This window comes from Cyprinus carpio, chromosome B12 (genome assembly GCF_018340385.1).
Source record: "Cyprinus carpio isolate SPL01 chromosome B12, ASM1834038v1, whole genome shotgun sequence".
Classification (NCBI taxonomy): domain Eukaryota; kingdom Metazoa; phylum Chordata; class Actinopteri; order Cypriniformes; family Cyprinidae; genus Cyprinus; species Cyprinus carpio.
Window position 1 is genome coordinate 5,437,680 of NC_056608.1, and position 23,993 is coordinate 5,461,672.

Consider the following 23,993-nt stretch of genomic DNA (forward strand, 5'->3'; position numbering starts at 1 on the left):
AAAGAAATACTTGTTCTTGCTCTACTTGCAACAAATTTCTGCTCCACTCATCATCTCAACTGTGAAGCAAGGTAGAATGACTATATTGGTACAGGAAGGATTTTTATGTTATTTTATTTTTTTCTGGTAGAAGCTTTCCATCATTGAGGACCAAATTAATTCCAAAGTGTATCAGAAAAGTGTATAGTGGAATATTAAAGCTCCTGTCTGTGATGCAAAACTTCAAAGCTGAGTCAAGCAACATGGCAATAACTCAGTATAAAGAAGTATCCTGAGAGCAGAGTGACTAAAAAACAGAGGAAATTTCTTGACATCAATCCTGCCCAAAGCTGTTGCGTTACCAGAAGCAGACCAGACGAGCAAGATGTCCAAACAAATGTAACGGCTAAAATTAATACCAAAAAAATGGAGGTTCAATTAGATCCTTTTGGGCTATTGGTTAATGTTAACTAACATTGTTTTAGCATTGTTTAACTGACACTCTTACGCTTTATACACTTATACTTTTATTCTGGTAACTCTCACTTTTCATTAACTCTCAATAAATAAAATTAAGTTCTGTCCTACCCACTACATTGATTTACCCATTTCACTCGTAAACACATTACATTATTGGAGAAAATAGGTTACGAATGCAGCTACACGCAAAAAAAAAAACAAAAAACAAAAAAACAATGTGCAATATTCAAGTAAAACATAATTTCACTTTGTTGAGAGTTGGATGAAAATAAATCAAGTTTTCAATACATCAACCAAATCTGAAGCTAATAGAAATGCTGATTTAAGGTTGTATGCCCCATGGCCATAATTTCATGTTTTGAAAGAAGCATTTATCACATAAGCCGGGTGGCGATATCCTAGTGCTCAAGGCTCTGCGCTGGTGCTGCAAATATTGCAGGTGCAATCGTAGATAGGGGTGACCCGTGAACTGAGTTACTAAAAACCCCATCACTACTTTGCCCTTGAGCCACACAAAGTTTAGCACAAAAATAAGACTTTTGTATTATTTACACTTTACACTTGCATTTTGTTGCATACACATTTACTCTCACTCACAAATTATCCCTTAATCATCTCATTTATCTATATTAAGTTTCACTTCAAAAACTCAGTTTTGTTGTCCAGTCTCATTCTGATGATTGTTTGAATCCGTTTAAGGAGTCACTCCCTCATCAAATAGGTTATTGACTTATTTTTTGTTCCGCAAGTCATTATTTCCAAAATGTCCAACTCAAAATGAACTAAAACATGTCAAATTTCTCATGAGACTAAGTGATAGAAAAGACTAAAAGAATCAAAACACTGTAGAATCGGAAATGATTGCTAGATTGCTAATCATTGCTAGAAGCATGTGCAATGCAAAGCCATTTGGTCTATAAAGTAATAGAGATGTTCTTCAAGACCAGAAATGCAAAATACATTTCAGTCAAACTACACACCAGTGCCAGTTAAATTCTTGGGCTGGAGCAACAATATACGAGGAGACTTAACGTAACTACTCAACGTAAGACACAGTTGGAAAAGCACAGGATAAGGAACCGCTCACCGGATCTGTGAGCTCCAGGATGCTGGCGCGGTACGTAAGAGGTCTGCAGTCACGGGTGTTGTCTACCAGGCTGCAAGGCAGAAACATTGGGCCCAGGTCATCCCCGTCCAACACATCCACTGTGAGCGTGGTGGTGGCGGTGAGCCGGTCCTTTGGGTTTGGAGCTCGGTCCTAAAGGGAAACACAAACTTTGGACTTAGGGATGGAGTTTGAATCCAACAAGATTCCAAACTTACACACTAGCCAAAAAGACTCTCCAGTCAAAGGCAAAATAAAACATTTTACTGACAGCCAGGAGAAAACTGTGCATCTCACTTACTCTTCCAACCCCCCTCACTTCAAGTCCTCCATTTTTTTTTTTGTGGTTAATTTTCTTTGTTTTACTTGGAGTGAAGTTGAATGCAAAAGGCATTTCATGTCGACATCAAGTCCAAGATACTGAAAGGTGTGGTCACATTAGCAAAAGTTTGATTAATTTTTCCAGGCAAATAAGGTCCATTATCTAATTTCTAAAGTATAGAGATGCATCACAGCTCACACATACAATAAGTCCCTTTCAAACCAAGCAGCTTTCTTTCGGTCAAGGTGGTGAATTCATGTGATCAACTGGAACTTGCTGCAAAATATGTGTAGAGAAAACTTTCACCCTCACACAAAATTCCCATTTGTGTAAATTCCGGTTTAAATGACTGGATTTCATCAATGAAAATTAGCCACTCCTAAAGACATCAATTATACTTCAAGTATCATAAAAATAGTTCCAAGTCTTCTAAAATCTTCACCTGAGGAACTTACTGATATTTAAGTCCAACCAATGAGATCTAGCCTCAATTAATGGCAAAAACATGGCATGATGTGTTTAAAGGCATTGTTTCTGAATTGAACACCTAATGAGATTTGAGAGATTTGGAGGAGATTTCCAGTGAATAAAAGCTTCAATATCAGACTGTTCTTCACACAAAGTTCTCAAACAATCTCATAAGAAGTCCTTTCAGTTGTATGAACTACTTTTTAGTTCTTTTATTGAAACATTTTTGAGTTTGGCAGAGAAAATTACCATCTACTTTTGTTTTATGGACAAAAGAAGCTTGGACACTCTGTCTAACATCTCAGTTTGTGTTACACAGAAGAAAGAACAAGACATACAGGGTTGGAACGACATGTGGTTGAGTAAATCTTTCATTCTTTTATCTACTGTATCTCTCCTACTGTTTCTCCTTCTCCTGCACAGACTTACGTTGGCCTGAATGATGACCAGGTAGCGTGTGATCTCTTCATAATTCAGCCTCTCTCTCAGAACCACTGATCCAGACAGGGTGAGAGGGATGTCGAATGTCCTGTTTGTGGTCTGTGGAGTAGAAAAAGGTAGGTCAAAAGGGTTTCCCTCTTAAAACACAAACATGCACACAAAGGCTCTCACACTCCCAGCCTCATGAGATATTCATCATCTATCTGCTTCAGTAAGAAGAGAATGCTGATGGGATAAAACTGCTTGACTTTCAAAACCTCCTCACCCTTTTTAGCAATGTAGGTGGAGATGTAAGACGTTAAAGGGACATGGAGACAGGAGGCTCCTTACTCTTTTGAAATCAAAAGTGTTTGATGTGTAAATGGTGTAAAACCTTAATTAAGAAGTGAACATACAGTAGTACTCTTGTATAGCCAGACCACTGAATACCAGCATAAAGTCTTGTACAATCTCCCGGTTATTCCAGCCAAGAATCACACACTTAAACTCAGTTATCTTCAGAATATAGCAGACCACGTGAACCTAGGTGTATGACTTTTATTATTTTGTACGGTGTGGTAATTTGTTTTTAGTTAAATCCATATTTGTTTTATAATGTTACTTAAAAATGTGGTTTGAAGTGTTTAGCTCCTCTCACTCCACTTATGGTAATAATGCTGTTCATTAAGAAGCAGTATGAAAATGTCACCAATTTGCATGTGTAATACCACCATATTCATTTAAATGATTCACTGAAGCAATTTTATTTGCATTTCACGACATGCAAATTCTCTGCTATATTTTATTTGGTGGATTTATTGCTGTTTTGTCAGAATATTTTCATGTTGCTGAACTGTGCTAAATGATGCTTGGCAATAATTGATGATGCACAACAATGAATACACCATGGTTTAGGTTTTGTAAGGTAAGTAAGTAAGTAAATCAACTGAAAAGCACCAGTCGGAAACTCTCTGTGATCCATTTTGCAGAGCAAGACCATATTAAAAATGTATAAAGAAAAAAATAATAATACAAATATGTGATATGTATGCATGTTCCTCTAAAATTAAACCTGAAAATAAAACTACTGCTGTCAATAAAATAAAAATAAAATAAAACAATACAATTGTGATTAATCTTATGTTAAAATATATATCTGACCAATTGTTATAAATGAGAAAAAATGGGTTATAATTTATTTTAAGGTGTCTTTGTTACATTGTAATTACACTAATAAGTACAGAGTAATTGTTTTAGTTGTTTGTAATTATGCATAATTTACTGCTGTTTTCATTGTAAATACTGCACATGTATAACAAGGACACTGTAAAAATAAAATGTTACCGACAATTGTATTAAGAATGACTTAAGTACTTAGAATATTACTATAGGCTACTACTAATAGCCTAATAGCTAATAACTAATATTGTTACATACACATGTTATTACTCAAATTATATTTTAAAACTTTAGTTAATCAAAACAGGAGTTTTTTTTTTTACATATAGTCATTTTAAGATGTATTTATTTATATATATTTTTAAATAATGCTCTCTCTCTCTCTCTCTCTCTCTCTCTCTCTCTCTCTCTCTCTCTCTCTGTCTGTCTCTCTCTTTCGCACACACAAACACACACACACACACACACACACACACACACAAAAGAAAACAAAAGAAAATTGAAAAACACATACCGGATCTTTAGGGTTGTACTGAATGGTGTATTCAATTTGTCCGTTAGGACCATCATCAATGTCAACAGCCCCATTGTTCCCTGTAAAGCCTGAGAAGATGGTGGTTCCAACAGGTGTTAGCTGAAAAAGATAAAAACACATTATGGAGTAAAAAAAAACAATTTAAGATCTTTAAAACTGCCTCAGTTGGCCGCCCATCAGAGTGAGTGCGTTTTCATCCTGAGTGATTTCATCATCATATGCTTGATTCCTGCTGCTGGACCATTGTGTTAAACAGCACTCCTCTGAGGAAGAGTTTGATGGACAAGCTCTTGTAAAGTAGACAGCGCTCGTTCTCTTCATCGCTCTCATTTTGGCTGTCATAACGAGGTCCTGCTGTGGTGCGGCTCTCAGAAGTGCGAGGAAAAAGAGGAAGTAATGGGTACTAGTCTGCTGCGGAAGCTAGAGGCACCTGGGAACTCAGATGTTAGTTCCTGCGCCGCTACTCTGACATTCTGACAAGACATATTAGAGGGGAAAAAAGACAAATTCCTGACAACAAAACTGGCAACGAGACTTAAAATGCTTCGGAGAGCCTTTAAGATGAAAACACCCGCCATCCTGGTCTGAAGAAATCTCTCTCAGATTGCTGTCATAAAGAGGTCATGTATGGCTATCACACTGAGATGTGAAAAAAAGAGTAATTAAACAGCCTGCGATTCAAAATGAGCTCCTAGAAACAATATCCTGAGTGGATCTGACAGTGTCAAATAGAGCACAATTGCACCTCTATTAGCATATGTTCCACTACAAGTGCCATATAGCGTGAGAGAGGAACTAACATAACTACATTCTTTCTCAGAAGTGTTGTGGTAGCTCAGTTGCTTTCAAAATAATGAGCTAGTGCTACATCGCTATTTTATTGTCATGATTATTTTTTTTTACACAAGCAGCTTGAGTGAAAATAACTTTAATAGCTTCAGTTTAGTTAAACTACTTTTTTGTTAGCAGCTTGTGGTAGTGTCAAAGATAGTCTTACTTTTTTTATTATTATTATTAGTCTTATTATCACTGGAGAAAGCATAATTGTCAACTTGGATTACGTGTGTCTTCGTCGCCAATCACAACCTCAACGTCATTGAATTTGTGAGAGTCAATCGTTATTTACGGATAATTAATATTGTCAGTGATTTCTCTTATAAAAACATTATATATATATATTTTTTTTTAATGTAAACTCTAAAACAAGATTACTCTAAAAATAATGTTTTAAAGCAGACTGTTGATGATTAGCCAATAGGCAGCTGATTCATAAAAATGATAAGCCGTCTTCCAACAAAAGCCATTTATTCAGCATAGTCAAGCCTCCTCCACTTACATTCATTCAAAAGAACACCTCTGGCCTCCTTCCCTGATGTACATTCCATTGCATTTTTTTTTTAGCTACCCTTAGAGGCTTGCCTTCAAGCAGCTTTGGAGGGGTACAATGGAGCTAAAGGCACACTTTAAAGGGACTTTTCCCCCAAAAATGAAAATTCTGTGAGCATTTACTTAACTCATGTGGTACCAAAACCCACAAGACTTTCATTCAAACTTTGAAACACAAATTAAACAGATGCAGACAATGAAACCTAAAGATTTCTCTCCCTCCACTGAAAGTCCAAGTGACCAAAGCTTCCAAAAAATGTCATAAAGGCATTGAGCAGTTTAATCCAAGTATTGCTTTACAGTATGTCATGAACATATTTAATTAAGAATATTATTTTACTTCAAAATTGAGTTTTTATGATCAATACTCTTACATATAATCTCAGAAAAAAAGGTACAAAAGATACTGTTACTGAGGCGGTATTCTTTCAAAAGGTACACCTTTGTTTCTTATTTTCCCCTAAAGGGTGCATATACCTTACAGGTACATACAGGCATTAGTACCTAGGGATGCAAAGATGTGGAAAATGTCCAGTAAATTTCCAGAATTTTATTTATTCATTTATTTATTTGGAAAATTTCAGAACATTTTGGAAAATTTTGGACTTTTACATTGCAAATTGCAAATTGCAAATGAACGTTTGCATTGCAAACAATGGTATTGTCATTAAATCATGACAGCATAGAGTGTTTTTACATTAACTCATCAAAATAAGTTAACTTTAAAATCAGTTTAATGTATTCTAAGTTAAAATAAAATCAGTTTAATGTATTCTAAGTTAAAATGACTGCAGTTGTTGACTACTTAAAAATGTAAGGCAGCAACTTTTTTTTTTTTTTTAACTGTGTGGAAAGTTTCAGTGACAGCTGTTGTACATTTTTTGAGTTTTGTGAGAGTGTAGACTGCATCAAACATGGTAAAAATGGAAGTTTCAATCCAGTAAATGTTCATCTTGAAATGATACCAACTATGCAAAACTTATTCCACTTGTTTACTTCGTAACAATGAAAGATTTCACAGCAAAAAGTCATACAAATAGACATTTTTTACAATGATACTACAAGACCTTTTACTTATTAAAACAGTATAATCTACTGTATCCATCAGATGATGGAAGACATGTTGTACATTGTGCACAAAGTTTTTTTTTCAGCAAAAAATGTATCATACCGATCATTTAGAGGCCTTAGAAAATCATGTTTCAAATATGGTACCAGGCTTTATAGCACTGAAACACTGACGACTCATCTTGTTCAATCAAACGATCTCTTGAATGAGATCGTCTTTTCTGCTCTCACTAGCAATAGCAAGCAGCAAATCATGATTCTTGGCACTGACATAAATAAAAGGCTACAAGCAAATACAGTCATGACTAAAATGGTAAACAACAGCCATCAGCTTGACAGTATTCACACAACAGCACAGCCACTTTTAGCTTACTGTTTAAGACATCCGATCAATCTCAATAGCTGTAGGGCAAAAGGGCATTAAGTTAGTGACACTGATAAATGGAAAGTTAATCTGAATTTCTCATAGCTATAACTTCACGGCATCTGCAGCCACTCAGTGAACACGCACAACCCTTTAGCCATTTAGACAAGCTTGCAATTCAATCCACACATCCATCAAATGCTTTTTCCCCAAAAGTATTATTTACTTCACCGTCTTTCTTAAACGCAGCAGGCTGCTCAGCACTCGGCGGACTTATATAGTGCACTCTGCAGTGCTTGTTGACTGATGGACTGAGCTGTTAGTCCCCCTTATCTGTGCGTCAGTCAGCCGTTTCAAACTCCGGTTGAAATCAATAGTGGGCAATACAGCTTGCTGTTTTTTGAGGCCACTCGAGAGGAGGCTGCCTGCCACTGAAGCTGCCTCCTAATGAGGGAAATCTCTACTGACAGCTCTCCGGGGAACAACTCTCAATTAGCTGAAAGCCACACATTCTCCATGCAGTCGATCCAATGTGAGAAGATCTCTGGAGACCGAGGCAGCATTCCTACAGACCCTCCATGACACTACGTGTTGAATGTTCTCAGAAGCTAATCCAAAGTGATGGAAAAAAAATAAAAATAGGGCTAATGGATTTCCAGAAACGGACGCCATTTTTAACGGTAAAGATTTGAGTCATAGAATGTGACGTATCGTGACCATAATGGCAGGCCCACACGAAATCTGCAGCATGAAACTTCACCAACTGGCATTACTGTCATTCACAGTCAAAATGTTTTACATCTCATCTCCTGCCCTTTGCGTTTCCTTATTTCGGACTAATTTATAATGAATTTGAATACATTCACTTGCATTAGTTTGAAATGTTCCATCTAGTTCTGTCCATATCTTTGTCCTTTAGACACCTGGAAAATGAAGATTCTGTTTCTCAGGGCTGCAACTGTTCATGGCTGTAGCATGTTCATCATATATATATATATATACTGAAATATATATATATATATATATATATATATATATATATCTGAAACCTGTATATTGGGTGTGTGTGTGTGTATATATATATATATATATATATATATATATATATATATATATATATATACACTCAATATACATGTTTCAGACAGCGCATACAAACCCAATCAGAAATCTCACCTCTATTACTGTATAAAGAGGACTTACAATTTCTAATATAGACAGTATAATTTTGACAAAATAATGTAGTACTTTACATTACCGGTTAAAAGTAAAAAAAAAAAAAAAAAGTATATTATGCTCAACAATACTGCATTTATTTCATTGAAACAAAAAAAGTTATTATTAGAATAATTCATAAATATTGATATAATTAATTACAATAAATAAATATAGAAATCATAATTATGATTCTTATTAATATCAATGTTGAAAACTATTAGTTCTGTTTAATATTTTTATAGAAAACATTTAGGATTACTTGATGAATATAAAGTTCAAAAGAACAGTGTTCATTTAAAATAGATTTTTTTTGTAACATCATAAATGTTTTTACTGTTACATGAGTATTAATTTATTTTCTTAAAAAATAAAAATCCTTCTTACACCACACTTTTGAATGGTACTGCATCACATTTTCATCACCAAAAAAATATTAAGATAGATTAAAATGTTAAGAAACAGAATTACTAATTGTTAATTAATTATTACTACAAACAGACTATTACTAATTATTTGGATCAGTATTCTAAAGTGGAAAACATGATAATTCTCTAGTAATGACTGAAATCATTGTAAGCTTTTATAAGCTGAGTATAAGAGACTTACAATTATATTACAAACTTTTGACTGGTAGTGTATACCAGAATACATGGACTTTAACTTCTTTGAATTAGGAAGCAAAAATAGAGGGGCAGAGTATATCAAGAAAAGTATCAGCCAAAAGTGTGCATACCGAGCAACGGTGTAATGGGAATTTACAATACAGACATTATTGAGGGAGGAAAAACACAGAGAAGCTAAATAAGTCACAAAAGGTGACTGGCAGATTTACTCAGTGAGCTACAGCACTCCTGGAGTAATTACACAGCAGTCAATGACAGAGACACGTTAACAGCTAAATGCTTCAGCTCCAAAGCCCACAACTGCAATTAATTTACCGCAAAATAACCCTGTTGTGGGTAAACCATCACACTGGCACAATCCACTGATTGAATTTCCAATTACAGCTGGCAAGTGTTCAGTTTTAGCTAAAGTAGCTTACTTCTGCAAACTTCTAATAATGTGTGCTCCAGAATGCTGGTGACATCGATGCTCTCCAGAAAATGTAGAAAAGTAACTCATGAAAAAGTCATTACAACTACAGAAGAAGAACAAAAGAGGCCCTGCTAAATAGAAACTCACCTCATTGATCGCTACATAGTAGCGCGGCTGCTGAAAGCGTGGGGTGTTGTCGTTTCGATCCCGTACGACTATCCGCACCTCATGTAGGATCACCGTGCCAACAAGCTCATTAGTACACTGAACCTGCACCACAATGGACTGAATGTAGGAGGGAGGCTGAAAGAAAAAAATAAAAGAGACAAATCGAGCAAGTTCATTTGCATGGTGTGCATTCAGCAGACCAACCGAAAAATGACAATTTGCTTGCATTCTATTATGAAGCCCATTACAAAGTACATGCTGTGAACAACAGATTTCCAAGCAAAAGAGAGGAACTTTTTTGTTTTATCATAGTTCTGATTGAACTAAAAGACCTCTTTTGGACAGAGGGGGTCCAAATGTCTGAGACTACCAGTGGATTTATTTATTTATTTTTTCATTGCAAGTTATATTATCAGCTAAACAATTTTAAGATTTTAAAAAATACTAAACAGGTTCATGCTTTAAATGTTTTGATGGATTTGTTTCTTACAAACACACAGCTTTTCACTTCACAAGATGTTAACTGATGGACTGGAGTGGTGTTGATTACTTGTGGATTATTGTGAGGTTTTTATCAGCTGTTTGAACTCTTATTCTGATGGCACCCATTCACTGCAGAGTAAGCACTGCACTAGTGAGCGAGTGATGTAATGCTAAATTTCTCCAAATCTGTTCTGATGAAGAAACAAACTCATTTACATCTTGGATGCCCTGAGGGTGAGTACATTTCCAGCAAATATTCATTTTTGGGTGAATTATTCATTTGAAGGTAGAGTGTGATTTCTGCACCACTAGCATTCAATGGTTGTTTCAGACTTGTATAGCAAATAATTACATCTCGGTCCAGAAGTCGTCCGGTGCTGTTGAGATACAGGCGTTGCTTGACCGGGTCCAGAATGACCCAATAGTTGTGGTTGTCCCGTAAAGATAAAGAAATGGTCCTGTCAGGGTCTTCTGCTCTCCCATTTATCTGCATGTTCTCCACCAGAAGGGTTCCTGTGATAATAACATACAAACATTTTTATTTGCTCACTGTTGTTTCATTTAAAAAAAAAAACCTTTGGGGCATTTCCCTAATCATTTAATTCTGCTATTGACTAAAAGTGCATGATTTACTTTTTATTGCCACATGGATGAAGATATAATTAGGCACTATAAGAAGATTTTTTTTTATTATTATTATTTGTAAATGCTACTGCTTCTGTTAGGTTTTAATATACGGTTTATCCTGATTAAAGCTTTAATACACTATGCCAACAGCTTGCGCATCCATGTATAATGCTTCTCATAGCTATGTGAAAATAAGTGTATAAATGAAACAGTTCATTGTTGGAGCTGAGCTGATGATCTGAATGAGAGAGAGAGAGAGACAGGGAAAGAAAGATGCAGAGCATGTGCAGAGCAGGGGGACTTAAGGAACAGGATTGAGAACCACTGCTTTAGAACACTGATTTTGAAACTTGTGAATCCATTAGAATCGTTAGAAAACAGAATTGCGATTCATATATGAATAGATTTTTATGTGCACACCTAGTTTTCTCTTCCTCTTCTCTAAAGCAGCACAACATGGCCTCGCCCCCTTTACTGCATGTTCCTGGGGGCGGGGTTTATTTGGGTTTGTGATGTAACGAACCCGGGAAGTAGCTCGTTGTAGCCACTACGAGCCACTTTTGTATCCATTACACTGCCAGAATTTTAAAAGACGATATCTCTGTTTGCATTGAACTTTCAGGGCTGCAACATTGCAGATATTGTTCATGCTCAAACAGCAACATTACACACTAACTAATCACAATCAACCACACCTTTAAAACATTAACTTTAAACATAATATCACATAACAAACTACATTTTATAAATTATAATTAGTACTTTACATGTGCTATGTTAGTCAACAAATCAAAATAAGTGTATTTCTTCAAATCATGAAGTTTATTAAAAGTGAAAGTTTCAAAGTAAATCTTTCAATTTGACATTATTACAAAGCACTTTTTAAAAATGTACACATAAAAATGTGTTGCTCCCCGACCAACACTTTATTCACAAGTGTCCTTGTTACACGTTACATAAATTGTGCATAATTACATGTAAGTAACCCTAAGCCAAACTCTAATCCTAACCCTAATCATATAGTAAGTACATGTAGTTAATTAATATTACTCAGAACGTATGTATAATTACACTGTAACAAAGACACCTTAAAAAGTGTAAGCTTTAATTCATTAATATTGTATTATGCAAGTACAATTTATTAAATATACTTTTAAGATCTGATGTGCGATACAAGTGCACATTCCATATAATTAAGCACACTTCTTTCTTACAATGTCATGAAATGCTTCACTGGTGTCTATTTTATTTCTGCTAAAGAATTTTATGGGAAGCATCTAACATGAAATTGATCATTAAAAATGAGAACTCTCTCAAGCTACCGAAGAGCAATCTCTCAGTAATTAAAGTGATCTGATATACGTATCTAACATATTCCAAAGCACACATCTAGCATCCAGGTGTTATGTGGGTTTAATGAGAGCTCTTTGACTGCAGCATGTGATTTAAAGCACCTGACAGCATAAGAACACACTGCACACTGCAATCAGCTCACTGCATAGAGCACATCACACTCACTTCAGCCTTTCATTTCAAACAGCTGTAGGACATTATTAATTCAAACTAAATCCTACAGGAATTCCCACACTGAGTTGTTGTTTAATATTGCTTGATATGCTTGGTTTGTATTGTAAAAAATTGTAGACAATTTTTATGCAACTACAACACACTCATAATTTCCAAAGACACATAACAGGGTCTACAAAGCTCAAACCTTGAGCAATGGAAAATAAACTAAAATGGCCTCATAAATCATCTTGTTCCTGCTGCTAACATTTGGAAGGGTTTAATGTTGAATGAGCCAATGGATGCCTTGGATACACCTAGTTGTCATGCATTAAAGTGAAGCAGGATAGTTAATCATATGAGCAGCCATCTCAGGAGAGTCATCAGCCCCAATGATTACTGAGCATAAAACAGCCAGGGAACACAAGTCCTTTTTAAAAGACCAAGTACATCTAGATGTGTGAATACTGTAACACTATAGTGCTAACATCATTTACTTTCCTCATGCTGTGAGTTGCTTGGTGGAAGACCTTTCATTCTATTTGTATTCTACACTGTTAATAAAATCCTTAAATGCTGTCTTTTATGATGTTTCTAATTACTTGCAATAACCCAAAGTATAAATAACAATATGTTAATTTCAAGTTGTTCATGAACTTTATTATTAACTGTAACATAATACATAATTGGAGAAGAACTGTGAAGTTGATGCTCATTGTTTTAAGCAAAGTGAGTAATTGAAATCAAAGACAAATGAACTGTAACCTCTGCCTCTTTTAACTATGTGCAGCTAAATAAATAAATGTAACAATCTGCACATTAAGACACTGAAACTATTATATATATTATATATTATATATATAAGTTAATATCAGCTCCAGTGGACCCACATCTTTTATAAAGTCTAAATTAATTAATAATTAATTCTAAAAATATTATTTTCTTTATTAACTAACATTTTTTAATTAATTTTAGCTCCTGGGTATAACTGTCTAAAGCCGCCTTTCCACTGTCTCCGATGAACCACAAGGGACAGAACGGAAGTCATTAATTTCCAATGGAAAGTAGTGCGGAAGCTGCGTGAAGTACCGATCATATGCGTATGTGGAATTTTCGGATCCAATTTGAGCTTTGGATGCGTTCAAAAATTTGAACTTCTGCGGCTAGACAATATGCGTCTGCCCGACTGGATGTGATGTATTCTAATTTCTGTGAAATGGTGCTTTAGAATAATTATGGCAGAAATAATTATTTTATAATTATTAAATCATTATTTACATTGATTATCCCCATAAAACCTACTGTTTGTATTTGGGGGGGGTTGGGTCATTTGATTTGTGTGGATGCATTCATACATTAATCATATTAATTAAAATTATTAATTTTACCATAGTGAATATGCCACCGAGGTAACGGTTGCTGCACGACCAGTTTGAAAGTTCGGCGCGACTGCCACTAGAGGGAGAAATGCGACAGTCGTGTCCGAATGTTGTGTGCAGTGAAAAGGCCGCGTAATGATGATTTTCTTTCATTCTTTTCTTTCATTTCCCACTGAGGCGGACAGTATGTGTTTCCTGTACACTTGAGTGGAAAAATACAAAAGAAAAATCACAGTTTGACAACATACTAATGATATTCCCCAGCACGCCGAAGCACTAGAAATGTGTTCTTCTCCGGCGTGTTCTTATCACCCTCTCAGCGCACACCTACAGCTCTTTCGCACTCTTCCAGGTTGCTCGTAAACACTTCTCCTCCCCCCTCTCTCTAAAGCTGTGTCTCTCAGCATGCGGCCAGATGGTTTTCTATGTCACACCGATGGGTGATGAACGCGTTCTGGGCGAGCGCTGGGACGATCTCGGGAACCGGCACGCCATTCCCTCTCTTGGCTGTCTCAAACAGCAGTGAGCCCAGTCATGGACGTCCCTTGGCAGCTGGTTTGCAGCAGGCCGTGGCCCTTGCAAGCTGGCAACACACCTGTGCAGGGCAAGCTGGGTGATACTTGGCACAGCAGGCTGAGTTCTCTGCTCACACGTTAATATGCGTCTTCCTCCTTTCCTTCATTGTTCTCACTGTTCTCTCTACAGGGTTCCACCGCGTCCATCCAGCTCTATCATTCCTGGCCTGCCAAAGCAACTTCCTGTGTTCTTCTGTACTCCAGTGGTGTAAAGAGACTCTCTGGGCACAGGAAATCTGACATCCTGTGAATGCTTTATCACTCACACAGATAACGGTGTAAAAAAGAAATATACTGCACATTTGTTCTCATTCCCTCAGTTTGGAGACCAAATGGTAGTTTTATCAGCTATTCTTGCTAAGCAGAGTCGTTGCTCTGACCCTGACCCAGATATTACAGCCTATGAATGTCATTCATACTCAGGGCGTAGAGGTGGCTTTAACATTGATATGGACGTCTAAAAATCAATCAAACTATACAGGTCACTGTGTTTTCATCCGGTTCACAGAGAACTGCCTATTACTACTGACCAGTTCTTAATTTTATAGTATTTTACCACTATATTTATATATTGAAACAAAACAAAAAAATAAAAACAATACACTTTACCCAACCTAAAAAAAAATAAATAAAACATAAATTACAAAAAAAACAAATATTTATTATTTAACACAAAGCAACAGACATGTACAAATTTTTCATAATTTATGTACAGGCTGAAATTGAAATGTTTATTTTACAGATTTTTCTTTTTTGATTGATTTTTATTTCACATTATTTTACACATTTCACTGCTCTCTAAGATATCAGCATATGCTAACAACAGATGCATTATTTGTATTTTGAAAGTTCAGAAAAGTAACTTAAAAGACTACTATAAAAATTTATTATAAACATCAATAAATAATTGAATAACAAAAAAAAAAAAAAAAATTAAAAAAAATAATATAAAAACACTTTTAAATGTATTTACTTATTTTATTGTTTGTTTGATTCGTCATTTAATTTAAACAAAATAAATCTTCTTGCAGAACTCTGGTTTTATATATTTTAAATCACTTCTCAATGCTGTTTGTAGCTGGTCTATCTAATATGTTCTCTACACTGCCTCTCTGTCAGTGGCTCATGTAAATATGTCACGGCTTAAACAAAGCTTAATTCTCACAGTCATGTGCTAGACCTTAGTAACTAGGTTATTAGTCATCCTAGTAACCTACTAACCCAACACATAGCTTACAGGAAGGGGGCAATGTCTTGTATAAACAGGTTAAAGAGCTGGTTGTCTGGTGCAGTCTCAACAACCTGGAGCTCAACACACTCAAAACAGTGGAGAGGATAGTGGACTTCAGGAGAAACCCCCCTGCTCTCCCCCACCATCATGAACAGCACTGTGACTGCAGTGGAGTCATTCAGGTTCCTGGACACCACAATCTCTCAGGACCTGAAGTAGGACATTCATATTGACTCCATTGTGAAAAAGGCCCAGCAGAGGTTGTACTTCCTTCGCCAGCTGAGGAAATTCAACCTACTACAAGAGCTGCTGAAACAGTTCTATTCTGCCATCATTGAATCTGTCCTCTGCACTTCAGTAACTGTCTGGTTCAGCTCAGCTACCAAATCTGACCTCAGAAGTCTACAGAGGGTTGTCCGGACTGTTGAGTGAATCATCGGTACAACCCTCCCCTTCTATTCAAGAACTGTACTTATCCAGAGTGAGCAAAAAGGACTGGCAAAATCACTCTGGGCCCCTCAAATCCAGCACACTTCCTCTTTGAGCTGTTGCCATCTGGTCGACGCTACAGAGCTCTGAGCACCAGAACGACCAGACACAGGAACAGTGTCTTCCCCAAGGCAATCCATCTAATGAACACTCATTCTGTTGCACTGCAGAAGCAAATTCCTCGTATATGTAAACATACCTGGCAATAAAGCTCATTCTGATTCTGATTCTGATTCTGATATAACCCTAGTAACTGGTAATTTAATCATTAAAGAAAATTAAAAAGAATTTAATTAATTAAACACAACAATAAACTTACAATATATATATTTAATAAATAACAAATAAATTAATATTTATATTTATATAAACAAATTAGTTAATAACAATTTAAATATTATACCATTTCATAATTCAGTATATTTTGACTTTGGGAGAGACACAAATCTATCATCAAAACCCAAATCAACACCAATCCCAAAGTTAATGCCAGGCTAAAGTTGTCTTTGTGTGGTATGGCTGTAAGAGGATAACGATATCTAGTAAGGTCAGAATCAATTATCAGCTGACCCTTTTAGCATTTTAGAATGGATTATTAGCCATTGGTTATTAGCACCTGAATGAATGAAAGACATTCCGACATTACAATATGTTTCTGTAGGACAATGATATGTCAACTAGATATTTTTGTGCAAGAATTTTGCTCATGCACTTACATTTAACATTTAGAAATAGCAGCATGTTAATTTATTTATTGTTTTTTAAATAAATAATACATTTGTCATGAGATAATAATCCCTTCAACGAGGGATGGCACTGTAATAGATTTTTTCTGTGTGAATTTACACTAGATAAAATTAAAGATGAATAAAACTGCAGATCGACAATGCATAGTGTATGCTCTGTACAGTAACTCTTCAAAATTTTAACAGAATTCACAATGCTGATAGAACAGTTTCCAATGTTACTGAATTATGAGACAAAAAGATAAAAAAAAATGGAATACCATAAAAGTAGAAATAATTCAAAAATCAGGCCAGCATTTGTTGATACTGCTCGTAAATACAACTAGTTCATTCATGTGCTTGGAACTTATCTTATTTATCTTTTCAGCTCCACATGTAGGGTAAAGGTGTATTAGGTTTATGTGTATTAATGTGTATTAGGCACAGTGTTTGGTACCAAAGGAAAGGTGTGTCATTACTTATCAAATCAATCAGATTTTACATGAAAGAGAGAGAGAGAGAGAGAGAGAGAGAGAGAGAGAGAAACGCACACAGAATGAGTCACTGCACTAGCATGAAAAAAAAGAGAAAGAAATTAGCTTTAAAACTTCAAGTCCATATTCATGCCCATTATAGTGCTATTGTTGTTCCTTCTGAGGGATTTGAATCCCAAACATGTAAAGAATTGATAAAGAATTGGCATATAAATATTGTAATGCATTTCTATTACCAATATACTGTTTGTGTAGCATCGATAAGATTCAGCACAGTAAACGTGCACAAGAACGCTCTCTGAATCTAGAGTTGGTTGTGATTCAACTAAACCTTTCATAACAGTCAAGATCAAAGACATACTAAACCATCTCCAAAGTTGTGCATCCTAACAAAGCTGCACAACAAACACTGTTCTTCCAATTCCCAACTTTTAACAAAAACATGATCCTCATAACTAAGAATTCATACTTTGTTTGTACTTCCCCAGCCTCTCGAGTTGTGACTGCAAGGCTACATTTCTGAAACAGTAGTAAGCTGAAACATTTTTCTTTTTGTGGAATAAAATAATAAAAAAAACAAACAAACAAACAAAAAAAAACATTTTGGTGGGATGTGAAGTTGAGAAGATGCTAAATAGCCTTGACTCCCAGAGGCAGTCTTATGTTACCCAGCGTGCTCAAACAAAAACCTTAGTGTGATGGTTCTCATTTGGCTCAGTCCTCAAATGTCACACATACACAAAAAACAAAAAACAAACAAACAATATATATATTTAGAGCTACACATTCCAAAAAAGTTGGAACAGGTATCAATAAGAGGCCGGAAAAGTTAAATGTACATATAAGGAACAGCTGGAGGACCAATATGCAACTTATTAGGTCAATTAGCAACATGACTGGATATAAAAAGAGCCTCCCAGAGTGGCAGTGTCTCTCAGAAGTCAAGATGGGCAGAGGATCACCAATTCCCCCAATCAGAAAGGAGTTTCTCAGAGAAAAAATGCAAAGAGTTTGAAGTTATCATCATCTATAGTGCATAATATCATCCAAAGATTCAGAGAATCTGGAACAATCTCTGTGCCTAATGGTCAAGGCCAAAAAACCATACTGGATGCCCGTGATCTTCAGGCCCTTAGACGGCACTGCATCACATACAGGAATGCTACTATAATGGAAATCACAAAATGGGCTCAGGAATACTTCCAGAAAACATTGTCGGTGAACACAATCCACCGTGCCATTCGCTGTTGCTGGCTTAAACTCTAAAGGTCAAAAAAGAAGCCATATCTAAACATGATCCAGAACCGCAGGTGTTTTGTCTGGGCCAAGGCTCATTTAAAATGGACTGTGGCAAAGTGGAAAACTGTTATGTGGTCAGGCAAATCAAAATTTGAAGCTCTTTTTGGGAAAACTGGGACGCCATGTCATCTTGACTAAAGAGGACAAGGACAACCCAAGTTGTTATCAGCGCTCAGTTCAGAAGCCTGCATCTCTGATGGTATTGGGTTGCATGAGTGCATGTGGCATGGGCAGCTTACACATCTGGAAAGGCACCATCAATGCTGAAAGAGATATCCAAGTTCTAGAACAACATATGCTCCCATCCAGACGTCGTCTCTTTCAGGGAAGACCTTGCATTTTCCAACATAATGCCAGACCACATACTGCATCAATTACAACAACATGGCTGCGTAGAAGAAGGATCCGTGTACTGAAATGGCCAGCCTGCAGTCCAGATCTTTCACCCATAGAAAACATTTGACACATCATAAAGAGGAAGATGCGACAAAGAAGACCTAAGACAGTTGAGCAACTAGAAGCCTGTATTAGACAAGAATGGGACAACATTCCTATTCCTAAACCTGAGCAACTTGTCTCCTCAGTCCCCAGACGTTTGCAGACTGTTATAAAAAAGAAGAGGGGATGCCACACAGTGGTAAACATGGCCTTGTCCCAACTTTTTTGAGGTGTGTTGATGCCATGAAATTTTAAATTATCTTATTTTCCCCTTAAAATGATACATTTTCTCAGTTTAAACATTTGACATGTCATCTATGTTGTATTATGAATAAAATATTGAAATTTGAAACTTCCACATCATTGCATTTTGTTTTCATTCATAATTTGTACAGTGTCCCAACTTATTTGGAATCGGGTTTGTATATATCTCTAGGCCACTATATATATGGTTTCTTTATATATATAAATACAACTAGCTCATTATATATATATATGTAGTAACAAGTGCGTGTCTTCAGATGAAGCAAACCAAAATAAAAAACAAAAAAGTTATAATTACAAATGAGAAAAACAAAAAAACAAACACATACATAGCTTTACCTAACTTAACACTATGATACAGAAACAGGTGGGGAGTAATCAATTATTTAAACAAGAAAAGGAACATGACCAAATCAGGAAAACTCAAAAGAAACAGGAGAATAGAAGTCCATGATTGTGACATTACTCCCCCCTCCCGGAAGGCTCGTCCTGAACCGTAACACCCTGGAGGTTGGTGCAGGACAGGAACGGGGTGGAGTTGAGGAGGACCTCCAGGGCGGATCTGGAAACTCGGGCAGCCATGGCAGAGCTGGAGACTCGGGCAGCCATGTCGGAGCTGCCTCCGAGGCCGCGGCTCCAACCCCCGTCTTGGCCTCCCCCTCAAAAAAAAACAATACTTGTCCCAAAAAAAAACAATACTTGGGAAACCTTACAGGGCTGAACTCAGGGTCTGGAGCGAGCTCTGGGGCTGGAGCTGACACTGGAGCGAGCTGGGGTTTAGAGGCCCTCCCTGGGCTCGTCAGGGGATCGGGAGCCCTACCTGGGCTTAACTTAGGAACAAGAGCCTCTTCTGGGCATAACAGGGGATCGGGAGCCTCTTCTGGACATAACAGGGGATCGGGAGCCCATCCTGGGCTTAACAGGGGATCGGGAGCCCATCCTGGGCTTAACTGGGGATCGGGAGCCCCTCCTGGGCTTAACTGGGTATTGGGAGGCACTTTTGGGCTTACCTGGGGATCGGGAGCCCCTCCTGGGCTTAACTGCCAGAACCAGTGGAAACACAGGAAACTTATGTGGTGAAGGAGGTTCAGGGAAGTGCTCTAGAGGAGAAATCTGGAGGTAATGCCATATCCATGATACTATAGCTGGGGGCTGGTGATGAAGGGTGATCTGGAGGAGAGGGCAAGCTGAGGGAGATAGCTGAGTTCGGGAGGCTACTGGGGTGGTTGGGTTTGGGCAGGCAGGAGGAGCTGTTGAAGTGGTATGTAGAGGTTCCCGGCACGGGGTGAGAGGGCGCAACACAGCTCATTCCTGCCGGGACTGATTTTTTTTCCCTTATAGTCACCATATATATAGTGGCCTAGTGGTTAGAGAGTTTAACTCCTTCCCCTAAGGTTGTGGGTTTGAGTCTTGGCCTGGCAATACCATGACTGAGGTGCCCTTGAGCAAGGCACTGGGTGTGTGTGTGTGCACTTTGGATGGGTTAAATGCAGAGCATGAATTCTGAGTATGGATCACCATACTTAGCTGTATGTCACGTCACTTTCACTTTATATATATATATATATATATATATATATATATATATATATATATATATATATATATATATATATATATATATATATATATATATTTTAAATAAACTACATCAGTTTGGTGAAGTTATTATTATTATTAATATTATCTAAGACCGAAATCTATTATTTTTTTAAAATATTTTTTTAATATAATATAATATAATATAATATAATATAATATATATATAATATAATATAATATAATATAATATAATATAATATAATATAATATAATATATAATTTTAATGTACCATGAGTTTCCACTAGCTCTTCTTATAACATGCATAATTCAAATACCTGCCTGTTTACTTCACCACAGTAATATACTGTATTATACAGCTAAAATTCACTTTTGCACAATGCTGGTGCCAGAAATATTGACTTATGGAACAATTTCCCTGTGACCACCTGGGCTCACCTATGCCAACAACTGGCTTTATCCTCTAAAGCATGCAAGCAGACTTCAAGAGTTGTTTACCTCTACCGTCACCTCAAATCAGTCCGAGAGCCTCTGTAACCCAAACCCAATAAAGATCTCACCTGGAAATTGCATAATAGCTGTAGCTTCAGATGCCTCTCAGTCTGCTATTGTTACAAAACCATTCATATAGTAAAGGTGTAGTGGAGAAATGTTGAAATGTAAGACAAGCAGGGCTGAGAAACACTAATCTAAGGTTTGCATTGACATACATTTCTGGTCAAACAGTCAACTAGTAAAAATGAGAGGCCATGCAAACCCTAGTGTTTGGTGGTTGTCAGTGATGAAGTGGCTTTGGGAAGGACTGTAGCTGCTGAGACTGCTTATTTCCCCTATAAACCTAGAAATGGCCTGGCGGGTTGTCGTTAGAAGAGATGGATGTAGGGAAGGAGGTTGTCCAGTGCCAAACCATGATCCACACTGGTGGGAAACACTGAAGCTAGCTAGGACTAGGGGTGAAATGATGCATTGACATAAACAAAAATACATTGATTTGCATGGAATGCATCAACGCGTCTTCAAGACTTACAGTCAAATTCTCATCAAACCAACAAAACAAAAAGCACCTGTGTTAATCGTGAGATGTTTAGTGTATAATAAGATGTTTATATATATACATACATAATATATATATATATATACATAATATTTTTTTTTTTTTTGATAAGTTTATGCTATGGTTACCTGAGTTAGAATACAGCTGTAACTGCATCTGTTTGTTCATTCAGATATGTATTCAAGCAGCTGTTTCAATCTGCAGAACAAACAAACCATTTCAAGACTTACACCAGTAAGCAAATGCTATCGTCAATCCCAAAGACTGACTCTGAACTCAGCCATCATGGACATCTGTATTTCCGGTAGATGGCTTTTAATTCTTGGTGCTTTATTTTTATTTATTTACGTATTAATGTTGGCACTTTAGTTTTTAATTATTTGTAAGTTAAGTATCCGAAATTGTTTGAATAAAACATTGAAAAATTCATAGCAAAAGTTGCAGGAGTTGCTTATTTATTTAACTAAAAGATTAATCAACTAACAATTGATTAACTAAAAAATAATCAATAGATTAATCGAAAATCATACGCAGTATAATCATTGCAGTTTCCAGTTGAAATAAACACTAGAGGCAGTAAAACTCTTACACATCAGTATTGCTTTTCACACAAATTATGATTTACAGGCCTAGAGTTTTGATTAAGAAAACATAATTTTGCAAAATTCCTTTCACAATTTTTCCTAATTCCACAATATTATGTTATGAATTCAAAACGAATTTATCAGGCTGCTAGATCTGAAAACTGATACTTTTGAATGTTATCATCACATATACACCTTCAAATGTATGGGCAATATGATGTTGCACTTGTGAAATGAAGTGTTCCAGAATGAATCCTTTGAAACTACAGTTCAACAAAACCTAGTTAAAGCCTACATAGAAAAAAAGTCAAAATAGTATGGTTGCATCAGCAAATGTCAGTTTTCATATCACTTTTTCTTTCATCAATACTATTGGGCAGGTTTAGGGTTTGGTGTAGCGGGTAGGTTACTCCTATTCTGAACCGTCACAAAAACGTAAATAAAAACGTAGCCACGGTCACATTTTAGTGCCACTCACTTGAAACTGCCACAAAACTTGCATTAAGGTATGTAATATCAGTGTTGCAAAAGCATCGCCACAAGCAGTTGTTTACCCAGAGCCTGGGTTGGAAGACCTCCTGAACAGTTGATGGTTGAGACAAACAAATGTAGGCAGCTCAGTAGGTCTCAGCCTCAAAGACAGAAACGGATGCTGGTCCTAACTCAAAGACAAGGACAAAACTAATAACTAACATAAAATCAAGCCCAAAAATTTACACAGTTACATAAAGTATGAGCAAATCTACAATCATGGCCAAAAGTTTTGGCAGTGACATAAATTTTGTGTTTTGCAAAGTTTGCTGCTTCAGTATTTGTACTGTAGATTATTATATGGTATACTGAAAAACAAGAATAAGCATAAAAGTTATAAAGGCTTTTATTGGCAAATAAAAACAAAAAAACATTGAGTCAACATTTACAGTGTTGACCCTTGTTCTTCATAACCTCTGCAGTTCGCTTTGCCATGCTGGATATTAGCTTCTAGGGCAAATCTTGACTGATGGCGATCCATTATTGCCTCATTAGTTCTCAGAATTGATCACAATCTGTGGGCTTCCGCATGTCCACTTGCCTTTTGAGGACTGACCACAGGTTCTATATGGAATTGAGATCCGGGGAGTTGTCTGGCCACAGATCCAAAATTTCAATGTAATGATCTTCGAGCCACGTCTTTATCACTCTTGCTTTGTGACATGGTGCTCCATCATGCTGGAAAATGCATGGATCATCACCAAATTGCTCACGGATCATTGGAAGAAGTCACTCCTGCAGGACGTTTTGATACCATTCTTTATTCATGGCAGTGTTTTTGAGCAGAATTGTGATAGAGCCCACTCCCTTGGTTGAAAAGCTACCCCACACATGGATGGACTCAGGATTCTTCACTGTTGGCACATCACAGGACTCATGGTAGCGTTCACCTTTTCTTCTCCCAACAATCGATTTTCCGGATGTCCCAAACAGTCAGAAGAGAGCTTCATCAGAGAAAATAACTTTGCACCAGTCTTCTGCTGTCCAATCCTTGTACTCCCTGCAGAATTTCAGTCTGTCCTTGAA

General features: G+C 36.6%; 1 protein-coding gene across 5 annotated transcripts in view; it reads right to left on the bottom strand.

The window, feature by feature from the left end:
• LOC109063877 (protocadherin-15-like) overlaps window positions 1-23,993 on the bottom strand; it is a 192,879-nt gene that overhangs the window by 133,377 nt on the left and 35,509 nt on the right. For all 5 annotated transcript variants that reach the window (XM_042735020.1, XM_042735019.1, XM_042735018.1 and 2 more), the window contains 5 exons: window positions 10,563-10,723; window positions 9,707-9,862; window positions 4,468-4,587; window positions 2,784-2,894; window positions 1,547-1,717 (listed from right to left, as the gene is read on the bottom strand). In XM_042735020.1, coding sequence (XP_042590954.1) covers window positions 1,547-1,717; window positions 2,784-2,894; window positions 4,468-4,587; window positions 9,707-9,862; window positions 10,563-10,723 — 719 coding nt within the window. The remainder of the gene's footprint in view (window positions 1-1,546; window positions 1,718-2,783; window positions 2,895-4,467; window positions 4,588-9,706; window positions 9,863-10,562; window positions 10,724-23,993) is intronic.